The 16,947-nt window shown below is 45.3% G+C and overlaps 1 protein-coding gene across 13 annotated transcripts in view; it reads right to left on the minus strand.

The window, feature by feature from the left end:
• Positions 1-16,947, minus strand: part of utrn (utrophin) — an 85,152-nt gene that overhangs the window by 47,143 nt on the left and 21,062 nt on the right. For 12 of the 13 annotated variants that reach the window (XM_061270586.1, XM_061270596.1, XM_061270585.1 and 9 more), the window contains 18 exons: positions 16,778-16,834; positions 16,546-16,689; positions 16,176-16,313; positions 16,034-16,099; positions 15,557-15,730; positions 15,313-15,485; positions 13,648-13,798; positions 13,407-13,582; positions 13,008-13,143; positions 12,644-12,793; positions 12,419-12,571; positions 12,248-12,349; positions 11,944-12,067; positions 11,180-11,403; positions 10,982-11,099; positions 10,695-10,909; positions 10,268-10,422; positions 9,575-9,764 (listed from right to left, as the gene is read on the minus strand). In XM_061270586.1, coding sequence (XP_061126570.1) covers positions 9,575-9,764; positions 10,268-10,422; positions 10,695-10,909; positions 10,982-11,099; positions 11,180-11,403; positions 11,944-12,067; positions 12,248-12,349; positions 12,419-12,571; positions 12,644-12,793; positions 13,008-13,143; positions 13,407-13,582; positions 13,648-13,798; positions 15,313-15,485; positions 15,557-15,730; positions 16,034-16,099; positions 16,176-16,313; positions 16,546-16,689; positions 16,778-16,834 — 2,646 coding nt within the window. Of the gene's footprint in view, positions 1-7,603; positions 8,291-9,574; positions 9,765-10,267; positions 10,423-10,694; positions 10,910-10,981; positions 11,100-11,179; positions 11,404-11,943; positions 12,068-12,247; positions 12,350-12,418; positions 12,572-12,643; positions 12,794-13,007; positions 13,144-13,406; positions 13,583-13,647; positions 13,799-15,312; positions 15,486-15,556; positions 15,731-16,033; positions 16,100-16,175; positions 16,314-16,545; positions 16,690-16,777; positions 16,835-16,947 lie in introns of those variants that run through there. The other variant, XM_061270594.1, reaches the window with a different exon arrangement.

Consider the following 16,947-nt stretch of genomic DNA (forward strand, 5'->3'; position numbering starts at 1 on the left):
TTAAGATATCGGCAAATATCGTATCGTAGTTCTTTGTATCGATATGATATCGTATCGTGACAAAACCCGCGATTTACACCCCTACTATATACCGTGATTTTCGGACTATAAGTCGCGTTTTTTTTCATAGTTTGGGTGGGGGGGTGACTTATACTCAGGAGCGACTTACCGTTTTTTTCCGTGTATAGTGCGCAATATTTTACTAATTTATTGTCCTAAAATCTGGGGTGCGTATTATACATGGGTACAAAGAAAAAAAAAAAAAATTTTTTTTTTTTAATTTGTTTTTTTTTTTTTTTTTTTAAATAAAGTCATGGTACAACAAAACCAACAACAGGACTGACCGACAAAGTCGTGGAACAAAAAGACAGGGTGACATTACCAAAGACAGGAACAGAATGACAGTAACACATGCAATGATCCAACGGTGAGCGAGGGGCAGACAGGACTTAAATACAAAACACGTTACATCGATTGAGGTGACACAGGAAGAGCGGGGTGACACGAACAGAAACTATGGCAACCTAGACACATAGCAAAACTGGGGACGAGACATGACAAATCTCCCCCGAAATAAAACTCACCTTTCTTCTTGTTTGTTGTCAATCGCGCATCGCATTCAGCCATCCTGCCCAACACACTTAGTAAAATTCATAATTGACGACACATCGTTTGATGCGATGGTGCAATCCTCGATGGTGTGTTATTGTCAAATATTGTTTGTTTTTTAATCTCCATCGCGGACCGGACGTCATACGGAGGCCGCCATTACAGATGCGCAGAACGGTTGCGCAAGACACGTCAGCTATATAAAGAGCGAGAGTTCAGTTCTCCACCTATTAGTTTCAATTCACAGTTTAATTAGCAGTTTCAATCAGCAAATAACAAAATGCGTATTACAGGTAATATTTTATTTCACAACACTTTGCCTTGTTCCTTTCGTCTCTGCTGTTCATTTCAAACACGCTCCATACGACCGCAATGCTCTTGTATCAGACGCTCGCTCGATCACCTGCTAGTTTGCCGTCTGCCACAATGTACCCTACACAAATCCGAAACATTTGTTGCGGCTCCGAGTCACGACGAGGGGCAAGTTTTGGTTTCCAAGGGTGTTTTTATTCCTCTTCAACGTCTCTCCCATACAGAGCCGCCGTGTGCGCACGGAGCGCGGTGGTGCGTTTAGGGGCAGTCGGAGAAATCAACGCCAACAAAAAAAATGACATCCAGCCTAGTTAAGACCATACCAAAGACTTTAAAAATGGGACCCATTGCCTCCCTGCGTGTGTGACGATCTTTGGGACTTAAAAAAAAAAAAAAAAATTAAAAAAAAATTAAAAAAAATTCATAAAAATTGGGTGCGTATTATACATGGGTACAAGCTTTTTTCCAGCATCAGCATGCCATTGTTAGGGGTGCGTACTATACATGGGGGCGCACTATACATGGAAAAAAACGGTATATATGTTTTTCAAAAATTTTCAAAAAAAAAAAAAAGAGAAACCGCGATGAACAAACCGCAATGTAGCAAGGGATTACTGTAATTTGAATTTCAAGTGACGACAGCAGCGCGACGTCGCGTCAGCAGCAGCTCGTCGAGTCAATCTTTGTCCTTTATGTAAACAACCGCCGCGCTGCTGACACAGCGTCGCGATGCCTCGTCGTTATTCCACAGATCTAGTATATAACTATATTGTAGCGTTAAAAAAGTTCAAGGAAAGACGTGGGTTTGGTAAACGGCTCTTTATTTAACAAAACAAACTTACAGGCGTGTGGCGGCGTGGACTTCCAGCCACGGAAGTGAAAGAGAGCTCTATAGAATAGGACCGGGCGTGCGTAAAAGCTATGACCGAGCCCCATCCACCGTCCTCGGACAGCCACCCGGCTGAGCGCCGGCCCTCGACTTCCATCCACGGAGGTGAAAGACAGCTCGGTAGAGTAGGACCGGGCGTGCGTAAAAGCATTGTCCGAGCCCCATCCACCGTCCCTGGACGAGTCGATCTTTGTCCTTTATGTAAACAACCGCCGCGCTGCTGACGCGACGTCGCACTGCTGCTCGACGGAGCACTCTTTCACTTCCGTGGATTGAAGTCGGGCGCCGGCGCTCGGCCGGGTGGCTGTCCGAGGACGGTGGATGGGGCTCGGTCATGGCTTTTACGCACGCCCGGTCCTATTCTATGGAGCTCTTCCACTTTTTGTCGAATAAATTGTCTCCCAAAATGAGACTTATACTCTCATATATATGTTTTTTTTCACTTTTTTGGGCATTTTATGGCTGGTGCGACTTATACTCCGGTGCGACTTATAGTCAGAAAATTACGGTACTTTTGATACAAATATAAATTTATACACATTTTCATACGGAGGGAAAGGTAAGTGCAGCAGGAAGCGAGCGGGAGTCTTTGGGGAGCTTAGCTTCGACAGGAGGTGACTTATGAGGAGCGCATATACAGCTCACTCTATGCGGTCTATTTCTATATCATCAGCAGTTCGGCGTCATTCGTTCCAATCAGAAAGGTGAAAGCGGGCATATTCTGGGCATCAATCTGGGAATTTGGTCGAAGAGGAGTCTTTAAAGGAAGTCAACTGTGTCTTTTTTTTAAGTAAGTAGATACAATTAGGCTAATGTAGCTGGGTTAAACGTGAGCCAGCTTTGTCATAATTGCAGCCCTTCGCATGTCAGCCGATGACAGAGCAGCCATCTTGAAATGCCACTTTTGGCAGCCGCCTCCTTTTTAAAGCTTGACTGACATCATAAAGGACAAAATCTTGACTGTTGTTCACTTAAGTGGCCTTGGAATACTTTTACACTTACAAGTTTATCAAGAATCTTATACAGGAATGTCACTTGTGGGGACTTTTTCTTACGTTACGAATCTAAGAGGAGACTAAGGGCAGCAAGGATCTTTAGGATTTTTATCTGTGATCAAATTACCTGGGCATCTGTGTGTGTGTGTGTGTTTCTCATTCCATCGTCATTCTTTTCGTTTCCATTTCCTCTTGCCAGCGGGCTGGCAGTGACACCGTCATGGCAACCGGCATCAGCGACGCGTGTTTGTCAGCCAGATAGCAGTGATACGCAAGCACGTGCACACACACAGTCACACACACAGATTTGCACATGCTCAATCATTCACTCACACACACGCACACAAACACAGGACCTCTGCTTGGTACGCAGTGTTCCACGTATGACATGAGAAAACCTTTAACACGGAAGCATCATAAGAAGCGTGTGTGCCCATCGCACTACAACAAAGCAGTCGCACAAAGGTGACGCCAGAGGAAGAAGGTTAACAGGAAGAAGGACGGCCGCTCGCATTGACCTGTCAATCATTTAGTCGCCGGGCTACTGTCTGATTGGGGCGGAGCCTGACACCAGCTATAAATAGAGCGAGACAGAATGGAAAGGAGGACACATGATATGTCAGCCAAGAGTGTGTCTGTACATCTGGATCCCTGCTAGTCATGGTCAAAAGCGCATGCAACATCTGTTCTAGGTGCTGCTGTTTTGGTTTGTAACGGAGTTTACCACTATGACGAAATACAGTGTGTGCATGCGCGTGTGTGCTGGTCAACGCCCATGTGTGTTTCCCAGAGTGATTAGCAGTAATTAATGGCCTCTCTCTGGGAACAGGAAAACATCAATCCAAAATTAGAGCTTGATGAACTACCACAAAGATCAACCAACCTCAGGGCAAACACAGAAAACATGACATTTCTTTGTGTGTCTTGGCATGAAGGAATTGACAATAAAGCTGACTCCGACACACTCTCACGGAGACTCCGATTTCAGGTCGATGATGTCAACACCCAAAATAACCTCTGAGGTGACAACGTGACTTACACGTCGGCGTTTAGACATTTTGACCGGCCAAATGAAGTTTGCGACGAGTCGGGGGAGACGGCTCGCATCTAATTAGCGACATCAAATTAGAGCATTCAAACGAACAAAACTAAATAGAAGCAATTTTAGACCGGACAAGAGTGTCCATCTAAACATTTATAACTGTACAATGTAATACCTTAAGTTTTAATAAAGTCCAATAATATAGAGTGTTATTCTTCTTAATAAAAATATTTCAACATTTTTATTCATTTTGTCGGGAAGACATAATCTGTGTTCCAAGCGGGCACTACTGTATTTGTATTCCTACCACTGCCAACAACTCTCCTTCATGTGCAATGACATTACATCAGCTCCCACCATCTTGCCATTTTCCCTCCGGTCACGTGACGCAATGCTCCACGATGGCATGGGGCGAGCGGCCGCGCTTTGAATGCGCGACTTGTGATCCTCACTTAAACAAGGCTCGTCTTCATGTCTCACTTCTAATCTTTAAACATGTTTTGCAAATTTCAAATCACCGATCCGTCCCCTCCCCTCCCTGCCGCTGCTGCGTGCTGCTTCTGTGAGGCCCCACCGGCCAGCTGTTCGCCGCCGGGGATTACAGACTATATATAACCCGCTTTATCTTTAATCTACTGTCATCGAGCATCAGAAAACATTTGCACAACTGCCGCCAGACTTACCTCTAAAAGGCACGCAGAGGCTAGCACGCTTATGACTGGCGTACATTGAATTTAATGTGTGACCACATAAATTACACAACTTTAAGATGATTTAAAATAAATCGAGGCACGAAAGAGTCAAGCTATCGACTTGAAATTGTGCATGTGTGCTTGCTTGACACATTCATCGGTAATAGAGTTGAATAAAAAAGCAATACACTGAGAGGGGAAAGAAATCGTTCTATGTGGTACATTCACATCAAGCCCGACGTGACATCTTTTGGCAAACAAGCAAGGTAACCACAGAGAGGGGAGAAAACGGCTGAAGGTCAAAAAGGCTTCACGCTGACAAGGTAAATTAGACATCGGAGCGCCTCACTCCAGGTCAGTGTGACTTTCTCCCTTACAGTGTGGAGGGCTTAAAATTCTGGGCAGCATAAACATAGTCTGGTGACAGAAAAATACTTTTAAGTAATATTTACCACTATGTAACAAAGAATTTTGAGCTGTGCAATACAGTATTTATGTATATATATTTTGATTTATTTAGAAAATGATTTCCCTTTCCCTTTTTTATTAGCAATATTGACCCAAAAAAAAAACTTCCATTGTCAAAAATGAAGTTGCTCTCAAGTTGTTTTACAGCTAGCAAGCCTCTGTGAGTTATTCCCCTGTCAAAAGTGTTGTTCCGAGAAACAAAGTGCTGCCTTATTCTGTCTGGAGCCTTTTCTGCGTACTCGCTCGCTTGCTTTGCGGCATCATAAAGTGCACGGGGCGATAAAGCAGACGGGGCAAAAGCATCTTTGGCCTCGCGTTGCATCCGGCCTGAGCGCGTCTAATGGAACTGGGAGTGCACAAGACAAATCCATGGCAAATCACACACAGAGGCATTAGCGGGCTCAATATGTGTTGGGAAGAAGAAAAAGCCACAAACACAGCCAGCTTTATGGACTACTTGGTGCGTCTAATAACATTAGGCTTATTGGTTTATCTGATGCCTGGGAGTGAGACATTTTTTTTCCACTGATCATTAAACAAAAAGTTATTTAAACCTTATAAAAGATAAATGAACAACAACTGAGTATTAAACATTGATGATATTCTCTATTTACACAAAATTAAACAAACATACAGACAAGAAGGATTATTTATTTTTTTATCCCAGTCTGGCTCACTTGTTATATTGTGTTCCACAGGGTTCTATTCTAGATCCCCTGCTGTTCTATTGAATTTATTGACCCTGGGTTCCAGTGGCCTGGGGGACCTCATTTGATTCACATTCACTCAAACTTCCCTAATAGTCTCAGCAAAAGGTTACAAAAGGCTTCTTTGCCTCCAAAGCACATTTGCAGGAAATTTGTCGGGCATGAATGAAAAATAAAATCCGCAATCCATTGCTCTGAACGTGAGCTCCGTCAACTTTAGAAGATAAACAAACAGACATGGATTTATCGATCCTGGTCATCCCCGTCTAATCTCAAATGTGAGGCTTACTTTATCACACAGCTTTCGATTGTTTTTCACCTGTCTTGTCTCCGTGTTTAGGTCAGCAGGAGTTTATTGGTCGAGACTCGAAGAGCGGCACGCCTGGTTGGTTCATCGCGAGGCCCTGGTGGCTTGTTTTATCTCCGCGTGTGTGTGTGTGTGTGTGTGTGTGTGTGTGTGTGTGTGTGTGTGCGTGTGCGTGTGTGTGTGTGCGTTTGAGGGCGGCCGTGCTCCTAAAAATTGGCTGGAGGGTTCTCCTCCGTCACTCTCCTCAGGAGGGTTACCCTGCTACCCTCATTACCCTGCCAGCTCCGTCTCCATATGCTCTCATTCCCCCTGTTGAAGCACGATTTAGAAACCCGATCTAAAATCTGTTATTTTTTCCGATTGGGCCGTTTGAACGTCAAACAGGCTAACAAACATTCGCGCAGACCTTTGAGCTAAGCAAGTGAACGAACTAAATTACAAATCGTGATAGAAAGAAAAAAGTACGGACATCAATAAAACAGCATTGCGGGAGGCTTAGCCCCGTTCAAATCCATCAAGCGGAAGGGCAACGGGCTAACGGGCGAGTGAGCGCCCCCTGGGAGAACAGTGCGACGCGACACGTCCGGCACGGCAGAATCTGTCTGCCGAGAGGAGGCCGAAGCACCCGATGGGTGCTAATTGAGTGCAGAATGATTGATAGCCCTTCATGGCCAGGGTCTCTTCAGTTGTCTAGCTCAAAAATAATAGCACAGCGGAACTTGAATTTGTTCCACCGGCTAAAGTAAATTGAACCGTAAGAAGAAGAAAACGATGAATGTAAGTAAACACACAATAGTACCACCAAAAAAAAAAAGGTCAATGTGAAAGCAAACTGTCCACTTTGGCGCGCTGAGGAGTGCCGGATTTATGGATTAAGACTGGTTTAGGCTGGACTGTCACATGTTGCTTTGATTGAAGCTGGCAAGCCATTACAAACGCTTGTGATGCATTTATTTCCCTCCCGTCCACATTGGCCAATCCCTTTGTGATGAAAAAGACCCAGCTGACAACCAGCTGTGGCGCATTACGTCACCCTACGCTAGCCTTTTGCTCACAAGAAAGCTTCCGGGGTGCCATTTTGGCTTTACAGCAGGCATGGAAAAGTATGCACACCCTGGAGGTAAGTAAGCACTGCAATCAAAAAATATTATTTTCTGCTGTCAAATTTTCTTTTTTCTGACCAACAACAAGACAAAGAACTGAACTAAAAGTTTGCCTCTTCACCTAAATTAAAAGATGATCAATATGTCATATAGTCCGAAGAACTGATCATATCCAGAAAAATTATGCAGAAAAGCTCGAGTTCCAAAAAATGTAGAATACTACGACAATAAAGGTATGCTACAATATTATGAGAATTCATTCAAAAATTCCAACCAACAGCTTTAGACAAAAGTTCACACCAGGTGGAGAAAACACTGAATCCGAAAGCAAACTGTCAGAGCCACTAACTTGACGATCTTAAAACCAGAAAAAAATCTCCTCACACACCACCACAACGACAACAAAGACGCAAAGTTAAAACGACTTTCCCACACCGAATCATCAGCAAAAAACTCTCCCTGCGCTCCCTTGCACGTACCTTGCAGAGTTTCTGGTAGCGTGGCGAGCTGATTGCCATCCTCTGGAGCCTATGTAGGAAGACCACCACTTTCTGGAGGGAGGTCCGGACCATGGCCATCATTTTAGGACTGCTACAAGTCTGCAGCAGCCTGGCACCGGTCCGCATGCTATCACTGCTCTAGCCCGCTCATGCCGTTGCCATCCGCCGTCTCCCTTTAGAAGCCTGCCGGACCCGAGCCCAGCCGACGGGATCCGCACGCACGCACTCGCTCGCTCCCTCGCTTACTCACTCACGTGCACGCTGAGCTCAGCGTGGCTCTTCTTTTCATCACACACTAACCGGAGACTGACTTTCCCATCCATGACGACGTTAGCAAATCGGCTGAGGCGCACATAAGAATTTTTTTAAAAGTGACAAGTAGGACAAAACGTTCGCTGATCCCTGTTGGAGAGACGAGGACAGCTGTGAGATGGAGCGAGGAGGGGGGGCAGCAGGTAGCGCCTCCTTTGTGCTCCGGCTACATCAAGGGAGAGGAGAGAGCCAATGAGTAATAACACGCATGATTGTCAACACCCGAGCAAAGGAGGAGGAGTTAGAGAGAGCTTCCTGGAAGCCAAAGTCCCCGATGGCAGTCTGCCTGGCACTGTCAAAGCGCTCCCACGTGAAACACAAAACTCCCCGTTTAGAAATGGGAGATACATTACAAAATAGTAATGTCATAAATTACAAGGAAAAGTTAAAAAATATGAAAAGAGTCATAATAAATATAAAGTCTGAATCCTATCGAGGGCGGCTTGTAAATGAAAAGAAAAGGAACCGAGTCGGCGTGCTCCAACTGTCCTATTTTCAGCACCTCTACAGCGGGATAATTGCCGTAACATTCCTTTCTGCGGGCAGTGCAGTGAGGCGCCGTGACGCTCCTGACCCCGAGAGACGTTGCGTAAGAGCGGCTCGCTGCTTTGAAGTGCAGCTGAAAATTGCGACCGTGAGAGAAAAAGTCAAAAGTATGTGAAATGAGGCACACCAATAAGTAAAATTACAAAATAATCAGTAAAATGCTCCAATTTCCATCGGAACCATTCAGTGGCATCAAGGCAAATATTTGCTTTTGTAACTATTACACACACAGACAGTGGTCGGGGGGATTACGCTAAACTTTGAGGAAGAAGAGACTTTAACGTGCCACAGATGCCATTTGAGTCAAAGCACACTATTGACTCACAGGAGATTACAACAGACTCTTTTGTTGCCTCGCTTATTGTTAAGACGGTCGATGGTATCGTATGTTTCGTGTGCTTTGACAAAGCTCGTAAATGTGTTCATATAAAAAAAAAAAACGTTTTCCGCTACTTTCCAATTCCTCCGAATGACTTCCCACTTGAACGCCATCCATCAATCTCAAGCGCAGCAGAGATAGAAAGAGAGACGACGTGGCTTTAATTAAGACGATATGTCAGGGGGCAAAAAACAAGTCCTGCTTTTGCGACAGCCGATCGCGGCAAGACATTTACAAACGCGCCGTAGGGATGGATGTCATTCTAATTTGGGGATTTGAACGATTTAGTAGAAAGGGTATTGGATTTTATACTATCTCCCGATTTTATTATTTTACTCTATGTAAGGTGATCTTGAGTGTCAGAAAGGCACCCTAACATGAAATCTATTATTATTATTATCATTATCATTATTACCAGCGAACGCTGTAACCTAGATGTTTTTTAGCATTAGGTTAGCAGACTTAAAATCTATTTGGATATTGATTTAAATACAAAAGTCAAATAGCATCAAATGGGTTCACAAGCATGACTCAAATGCAGGAATAAATGAGCCTTGCTCAATGCGCACACGTGTTCAAACGCCCCCTAACATGACCTCATGTCGGCACGCGTGTGGGTGCACCTCGGCGATAATGGAGGACGACACCACGATAATAGCTCCCACCTGTGCGCTGCCGCACGTGCACGTGCCTTGTCTCGACAAGTCTCTTACCTCCAGCTGTCGTCTGAGCTCTTTGACGCGGACCGTGTCTTGTGACAAGTCCTCCCTCTGGGAAGCGTCAGCAAGCATGTTGACTGTGGCCTCAGCCTCCTGGAGCCACTTGAGGAAGGCTTCCAGCTCCCTGAGGGACGCCTGGAGGCCTTTCAGCTCGCCGTCCAGATGCCCGTGGCGGTCGTTGGCCCTGCACGGAACAAACTCGAGAAATGTATTTGTATCGCTATATTCATTTTATTACATTCTAATGAAAGGATTTCAAGCTAGAAAGTTACTGCCAATGCATAAATTCGAATCTTGGTATGGATTTTAGTTAGAAGACAAAAAAGATGCATAATGGCCAATTTAGTTGTGACTGATCACAATCCTCCCATCACAAAATCAATCCTTGGAAATGTCAACAATTAAATGACTCCTTAGTTATTACTTGATGTCTCCATCAATCTGATTCTCGTTACAAGATCTTCAATGTATGATGAGTAGATAAAAATAGCTGTCTACTAAAGTGGGTGTGGCCTCAGATGGGGATGACACACACGCATGTAAAAAACAAAACCCAAAAAAACCACAGCAGCTCACTATAGAGATGTCCTACAATGCGTTTAACAGCTTGTTAAAAAAATGTGAGGCCTGAAGAGTAATGCATCATCGGCACCTGAAAAAAAAAAAAAAAAAAAAAGTGCTGTGCACCTGTTGTTGAGGTTGTTCCAGGCGGCGTTATGCGCATCGGTGACTTCTTTGACTCGCCGGGTGTCATCGGTGGAGTACTCGCGCAAAAGATGAGCGGACAGCTCGTTGAAGGCCGCCACCGCAGCTTGGCCTCGACTCAGCTCTTGCAAAAACGCCTGCGTCGACATAAACATCAGAAAATATGACACGACGTCCGGAGAGGCCGAGTGCTTGTGCATTCTTTGCTAAAAATAATAATAGTCGTGCGGTTTAAATAACATTCATACGTATTGACTGCACTTAGTCACCACGACATGACTAAGCACAAAGAGAAGCTGCTCTCAGTCGCCCCCTTGTGGTCGCCTCACGCAATACGTCATGCAGACACTGGGTGATTTTTTTTATTTATTTTTTTGTGGGACTACTCCCGAAGCTGTTGTCTTGTCACCTTGCTGTCAGCCAGCTGAATGGTCAGAGGGTCTCTAGACTCTCTTGACTGCTGCAGCATGTTGTGGAACCATCCTTCCTTGTGGCCAATCAGAGCCTGCACTTCCTGCCACTGACCCTCCCAATGATCGCTGTGACCGATCATGTTGTCCAGCTGCTGGAGTCGTGCCACCACGCCGTGCTGAGTGTTGTCCCACTGGTTGCGTACTCTCTCCACTAGAGAGAAGATGATTTAAAAATATATATATTAACTCGAGACTAAATGGCGCGGGTGATGCTAGCACATACATTTCTCCGTGATGGACGTGCGCACATCCAGGTTGGACGTCTTGTTTTTTATGTTTTGTGCAAGAGTGAAAATGTCCTCCAGCTGAGGATGACGGTGCTCGAGGTCGCTTTTTGTCACCTGGGAGGATGAAACAAACAGTTTGAATGAGAGAGATTCTTGCGAAAAAAAAATTATGAAAAGTTAAAAGCTGCTGTCACCTGAAGGCGCGCCATGGTGGTCCTGATCTCCTCTACGTCGCCCACTGTGACGATGTTGGACTTGAGCATCTGAGTGATGAGGACCAGCCAGTCGGCTAGCTCGGTGGCCGTCTCATTGAGGTCGGTGGGCGCCACCGAGTCGGGCGTGTGCGGGGTCTGGTGGTGGGGGTCCTCACTCGCCAGGCTGGCCATCTGCACGGCTGAGGGCACTGAAGACACACTCACTGCAATGGAGGAAAGGAAGAGCTGTGAGAAGATTCAGATTTACTGGAACAGCTTTGCTAATTTCCCTTAGTGTGTTTTAATCAGTTTAAATGTGCTTAAAAGTCTGCAGGAGTGGTAAAACTATTAATTAAAAAAGCCTTCAACGGGTGGGACTGGATAAACAAGTTTTCACTGTATACATGTGCAAGAAGAAAACGGGAACATGAATATTAAAAGGTGTTCTCGAAAGTAATGTACCACTTAGTGATGAATGATGTTGGTGTCACCGAGCTGATTTGTAATTTCAGCATGCATTTTTCATACTGGAAATTAAAGCGTTCCTCTTCCTCGGTACTAAATAATTTTTCATAAGCTTTAATTTGTATGTACTGTAGTATTAGTGTGTTAGATGCTACAACAGAAGCTTGAGTCGAATTGGTCTCTTTGTCGGCGTGTGAGCTGTGGCCTACAGCAGCTCCAAATGTGGAAAATGGATCATTACAATTAACAGAAAAAATAATTTCCAGTGTAAGGTGTGTAAAAATGCGAACGCTGTTTACCAAGTTGCTGGTGTTCAACCACCCGACCGTGGTGCAGCGTCCACGGGGAGACGTGCGCCTGCAGAGACTCCCTCAGCCGCCCATCTAGAACTTTCCAATCAGCCGCCAGCTGTTCCACCTTGCTCTGCTCGCCGTGAAACATTCAGAGGGTGAAATGAGGAATGAACGGCGCTTTAATAAAATAGCCAATTAAGCCGCAATCAGTTAGGGAAAATAAAATGACCTGCTGCAATACGATGTAATGACACAGTATTGTGAACTTAGGCGGGCTTATTGAATAAATCATACGACTAGGCGGGGGAACCTTTTCATGAGGAGACAGCTGCTGGCGTCTCTGCAGCTCAATGGAGTGGGCCAAAAGGTCCTCTAAGTCCTTCTTTCTGTCTTTCATGGACACCTCCAAACCCTGAGAATGGTCAGAGAGGGTTCATGCGTTTTGACTCGTGGTCAGTAGAAGTTCATTTTTTTACGGTACCTGCGCTTGGCCCGGACTGAGGCCTCGATTTGTGATGGTCTGATGCGTGATGACTACCCAGTCGGTGAGTCGGTTCATTTTGTCGCGGAAGTGGGCGTGACTCTGCAGGTCGCCCTCCACCTGACCCACTTTGTCCAACAACTCGTGGGTTATCTGCAGGTTGGGTGATGAAAAATACAGAAGCTAATTAACTTCCCTAATATATAGCTATATGTTGCATCCCACCTTGCTCCAGTTGAGGTTGATGGCTCTAAGTTTGCCCACGTGGTGGTCTCGGCCCTGCGGGCTCACGGTGGGACTGGCCAAGATCTGCGGGGCGTGTTTGTTGAGCCAGCCCAGATGTTCGTTTTGCGCGTCCATCTCCACGGCCAAGGCCTACGAGGGGAGACATTCATCTCAAGCGCTATTGATCGGAGGGAAGGTAATCACGTTGGCCTCAACAAAGGGAGGGGGAAAACCTAACCTGCATTGCTTGTGAGTTAGAAAAGAAATGAAGTATAGCGGCTTTTGCTCCAGTAGACGCCCTGCCTCAATTGGTCAGCCTGCTTTTTTTTGTCCCCTGAGGAATTGAACTTGAATCGTGACCTACCTTGAGCTCTTTGAGGTTCTGGTCAGTGGAGGAGACGGGAAACGTGACCAAAGCGTTTTCCGCCTGCTGCAGCCACGAAGCCAAATCCTCGCTTCGCCTTACCAGGTCGGTCAGGGTTGGATCGCCTGCCGTCAGCCTGCATGCACACATGCGTGGTCGACACATTCTTTACCCAGATTGCCATCTTGAGTTCCCTCCAGGTTGCAGACTTAATCCTGGAATTTATGCGTCTAATTGACGGCGCCGATAAGAAAACAAAGAGGATAGTCGAGAAGTGCTGACCTGGACCGCTGTACCACACCGGAAATTCTAGACTTCTAATTGTTACGGAAATTATGGCATTACGAGTCTATATCGACATCATCATTGACATAATAGCTGCAAGGTTTTCATCAATACCTTCGCTGCCGGTCCGCCACCTGGCGCTTCACGGCCCTCCAGCGCTGACTCAAGGCGTGGAGTTTTTCTTCCAGCAGAGGGCCATCCGGGGAGGACAGCTGGCCGGTGATGCGCTCTCCTGTTCGGGTGAGGTTGGTCAGCACGGCCTGGTGACTGATGAGGCCTTCCTCGAGCTCCTGCAGAGAGATATGTAACTTTGCTGTCATGGACATCTAAACAATCATCAACGCCTTCCACTGACCTCTTGGTGGCACCATGCCGAGTCTAGGTCCAAGTGTCCCTCGGGACCGATGCTAGCTGACAGCAGCCTCTCGGTGTCGGTCAGCCACTGGCTCATGTCATTCATGTCGCAGTGGAATTGCCTCCACTCCTCGACGGCGCGGTCAAAGCTCCTGGACAGGCAAAATTTGACCTTATTTATTCATTTTACACATTATAGATGCATTGTAGCGGAAAAAAATGCAAGCTCAAAATGTAGAGGAAATACTGTGTATATCAATTACCGTATTGGCCCAATATAAGACGACCCTGATTATATGACCACCCCCTCTTTTTCAAGACTCAAGTTTGAAAAAATACTTTTTGAACACCAATTTTAATTTTTAAACAGAAAAGAATTACAGTAGTACATCTGAAACAAACGATTATAACAATATATTCGAGAGAAAAAGCATGTTATTTTGCCTCATTCTAATCATACAAAAACTGCTTAATATCTGAACATTTAAATGCGTAAACTAAAGTGCAATCACATTTGTAAATGAATGGCTTCTGTTTTTTGAAATGTAAATAAACCAATCTACTGTGATAAAACAACAAAATCGCAATAACTGCATTAACCATCAAAGTGAAGTCTAACTGTAATTGTAGTCTTGAAACAAATCTGAATAAGGAAAAACATTGCAATAAAATAACGCAAACTGGTTTAAACTTGAGAGTAGCTGAGATCCGTCATGTCATTACATTACTCCTCACAAACATCCTCAGTGTCACTGTCCACGTACGCGCACTCCCTCCTGTCGAACTCTTAAAAGCGACCACTCTGAGGACCACGGAAAGCTTTTCTCTGATTGTGAGCATTTTTAGGCAATCTTTTTTAGCTCTCCATCTCCGTACATTACACTCTGACACCATATTTCACAGCCGCTTTGCAATTGTTTGAAGACTCTGCCTCATTTATCACCATCATCTTGAAGTTTGCATCATAACTTCTCAGCTGCCGGTTAACCTGGCCGATCTTCGACCCACTTTTCTCCAGTTTGTCGCTACGTTTCTCCATTTTCTGTTATCTCTGTTCTCTTATTTTCTTTTCTTTTTCTTACCGCTATTTTCTATTTTTGTTCTTCGTGCTACCGCTATTTTTATTTTTATTCTTCGTGACAGGGGTTTGCTTTGGCATGGGGAGTTGAGTTCAGCATTCGCTTTAAAGATATCTGGTGCCATCTAGCGTTGTGAATGGGTATAATGTCTAGACCCCGAATGTAAGACGACCCCCATTTTTTCAGTCTTATTTCAATGCAAAAAAACACCGTCTTGTATTCAGGCCAACACGGTAAGTGTGAGGAATATTTCAAATCCACTTGAAAATAGGGAAACATCACTTAACTCCCCTCGTAGCGGAGAGCAGAAATTTGCATTCCGAATAAATCAACGGGAGGCTTCAACTGCCCAATTCTCGATGGTTTTATTTCCCGTAGTGCGGCAAATTTAATCGAGAGCAGTGAGGAAACATTTTGGATGGATAACCTTATACGATGAACTCCATTTGTTTGATTTTTAATGATGACCCCAAGTTGGTGTGATTACTGTGAGATAATCTTATTGGTTCTGCTAATAGTATTTTTTTGCATCCATTTGTGACTCCTAGGCAATTAAATCTGCTCTGCTAGTGAGATGGGAAGCTTACCCTTTCTGCTGGTTGTACATGCGGTTGAGGCGGTCCCAATCGGCGTTGAGTTGCGTGAGTGTGTCCTCCGTCTGGGAGACTTCAGCGGACGATGCGTGCCGGATCATGTCCGCTTGGCGCTCGCGGATTTCGGCCACCTGCTCACCCAGCCGTTCCAGGTTGTCGCTGATGGTCTGAAGGAAAGAGACCATTGATGTTACGCATAACAACTCACATCAATGAAATTCATTTACGCCGGACTGACCCTGAGCGTGTCCTCCTGGCTGGAGAAGTCTTCGTAGAGCCCCCCATTCAGTTCGGAGGAGTTGAGCAGTAGCTCGTTGTCGGCCATGGCCAGCAGCGTTTTGTTGACGTCCAGCAGGTAGCTTGCTGGGCTCCGCGAAGAAAGGCGGCCTCTGTCCACCACTGACTGCACCTCCTGCAAGACACGCAAACAAAAAGATATATATACCACCGTGGAGTTTGAACACACAAAGAGCTGTAAAATTTTAAGTTTGACCATATTTGTCATAATGTCATAATGTCAGTGTGCCTCAATCAAAAAGTGCCCCATTTGGTTTTCTAGTAATCACAGTCATATATTCTTTATCCTCTGCTGACTAATAGTAGTGCTGTACTGCTCCCTGGTGGCCACGACGGGCATACTAGAAAGAGTCATTTAATGGTGCACTTAGTGTTTTCATCTTCAAAATGAGCTCACCTGGGGCGGCATGTCTCTTACCTGCTGCGTGATCATGTGGGAAGACGAATCTAAATCGTGCCGGCTGCTTCTCAACACCCTCAACTCCTACAAACACAAACATGCAAATGAAAAGCAGAACACAAAGGGTGACATTTAAAAAAAATAGGTGTATGTGTCTGACCCTATGCGAGGAGTACTGGTTCTGGAGCCGGACCAGCAGGATCCTCAGTTCCTCCTTCTGGGCCTCGTCAGACGTTTGCTGAAGCAGATCCTCTCCTCGTTTCAGCAGGTTTTCTACGCTGGCTTTCTCCTCGTCCAGCTGGACACCAGACAAACCAGGAATGTTGAATCATAAGCTTGAAAGACTAAAGAGAAGAAACGTTCCTTCCCAGGGCAATAACAGACTGGGACATTGACCTCGCTTCTGACAGGCCGGTTCAGCACTACTAGCATGATTGGCGCCATAAACTTTGATAAGGAAGACTTTGTTTCGGCAGCGGCCTTCATAAAAGGAAAACACATCCAAGTTCTCAGATCTAGTGCAATGCTACCTTGTCGTCATCGGAGATATTTGCAGGGTCCTGCTGCAGAGTCCTAAGCATGTCCTGGAGCTCGACCAGGAATTCCTGCATCCCGCTAGGGGGCGGGGCTTCAGTCTGAGTCTCCACAGAGGTTTCCAGGTCATGAAGAGCATGCTAAAGGAAAATCAAAATCTGGGAATGAATTCTGTTTTTTTCATGCAAATTATAATGTTGAACTGTCAGTTTCAATCTGTAGTTGCACCTGCTGATGTACTTGCTGGCTCACGTCCAAACCTCCTGACTCCAAACAGGTAATCATCTGCGTGAAAAGATGAAAATTTTCAATATTCTAACATTTATCTCGACTATGTGTATGGTTGCAAGAGGGGGGAAATTTCCAGTGAATAGAGGCGAATCTCGAAAGTCGATTAC

The sequence above is a fragment of the Syngnathus typhle genome, linkage group LG22 (genome assembly GCF_033458585.1).
Source record: "Syngnathus typhle isolate RoL2023-S1 ecotype Sweden linkage group LG22, RoL_Styp_1.0, whole genome shotgun sequence".
Taxonomy (NCBI): Eukaryota; Metazoa; Chordata; class Actinopteri; order Syngnathiformes; family Syngnathidae; genus Syngnathus; species Syngnathus typhle.